The 1,354-nt window shown below is 64.0% G+C and overlaps 1 protein-coding gene across 1 annotated transcript in view; it reads right to left on the reverse strand.

Moving 5' to 3' along the window:
* SIMC1 (SUMO-interacting motifs containing 1) overlaps nucleotides 1-967 on the reverse strand; it is a 7,200-nt gene extending 6,233 nt beyond the window's left edge. Inside the window, exons 1-2 of the mRNA XM_009333531.1 lie at nucleotides 956-967; nucleotides 141-377 (exon numbers count right to left, since the gene is read on the reverse strand). Coding sequence (XP_009331806.1) covers nucleotides 141-377; nucleotides 956-967 — 249 coding nt within the window. The remainder of the gene's footprint in view (nucleotides 1-140; nucleotides 378-955) is intronic.
* Between the last annotated feature and the right edge of the window lie 387 nt (nucleotides 968-1,354).

A 1,354-nucleotide genomic window follows, 5' to 3' on the forward strand; every position in this document is an offset into this window, starting at 1 on the left:
GGGGTGGTGCTGCGTTTCTGCTCTGGGCGGCAGGAGGAGCCGTGTCGGCTGGAGGTGGGAGAGCAGCAACTCCAGTTCTCCGCACTTTCTGCCGTGTCCGTGGTGGCACTGGGCTCTGCGGGAGTGCCATGCCAGGGTACTGCAGGGCTCGGCGCCGCCGTCACCTCTGTTTCTTGCGTTGTGGTGGAACAGAGCCGGGGATGGGATGTGTGTGCTGCCGGGGCAGCAGACGCCTGCCCGGGGTCCTGGTCAGCCCAGCTGGTGGCGCGGGGAGGGCTGCGGAGAGGGCTGCATGTGTCCTCTGTCAGGTCGATGATGGTGAGGCTGCTCCACGGCGCTGGGTCTGTGCACGTGTCCTCGCAGGTCAAATCGATGATCTGTGGGGACAGGGGCCAGCACTGTCAGTGACGGTGGCACCTGGCTGCCTCGGTTCTCTCTTGCCAGGGACCTCTGCTATGGTGGCACTGTTGCCCCAGCCCAAGGGGAAAAAGGGGCTCATTGGCACCAGCCCAGGAAGAGGGGCAAGACCCCCGGCCGAGGGGATGGGGCAGCCTGTGGGGTAGCAGCCCTGAGCTCTAGTGTTGTCCCACCCCAGCAGCATGGCTGAGCCTGAGCCCGAGCCAGGCTCTTCTTCCCTGCTCCTGGCAGAGACAAACCCCCCCTCTCCTCCTGGGGCTCCTTACGGCAAACGGCTGCGTCCTCTGCTCCAAACACCTCTCGCCTTGGCCCAGAGCGGGCCTGGCTGCCTGCTCAGCTCCCTCCCAGGATGGGTAAGTGCCAGCCCTGCTGGGGTGCCTGGGGAGGGCAACAGGAGTGCAGCGAGTGCTCCTGTCCCCCGTCCCCAGGGGCTCCTGCCTGGTGCTGGCAGGAGCAGCACAGGATCCGAACCTCAGCACCCCCCCTGCAGCATGACCTCACCCACTACACGGACACGAGCGGTGGGGAACAGAGCTACCTTCACATCCATGGCACCAAGCCAGAGCTACAGCAGCCCCGAGACTTTGGGGACTCCCATCCAGGACTCACTGGGTGATGCAGCACCCAGAGCTCCAAGGACGCGCCCGTCCGAGGGGCAGCAGGAGCAGGCAGGGGAAGGCAGCTGTGTCTGCACCACCGGCAGGCAGGACACGGCACTTCTCAGGATCTCGACGTGCCCGGGAGGGGTCAGAGCCTGTTTGCTCTTGGAAAAAAAAAACCCCTCAGCGTCTCAAAGCAGGAACACATTTTGCGGACAATTTAAATCCATTTTTTTCCCCTGACTCAGAACCTGCTGCTTTTCCCAAGGAGGGGCCACATGTAGCCTGGGGAGGTGGCAAAACCCAGCAGGCCTCACATGCTCTGGGAAGCTGGTGGA

Source organism: Pygoscelis adeliae, unplaced genomic scaffold, assembly GCF_000699105.1.
Source record: "Pygoscelis adeliae isolate BGI_AS28 unplaced genomic scaffold, ASM69910v1 Scaffold431, whole genome shotgun sequence".
Classification (NCBI taxonomy): Eukaryota; Metazoa; Chordata; class Aves; order Sphenisciformes; family Spheniscidae; genus Pygoscelis; species Pygoscelis adeliae.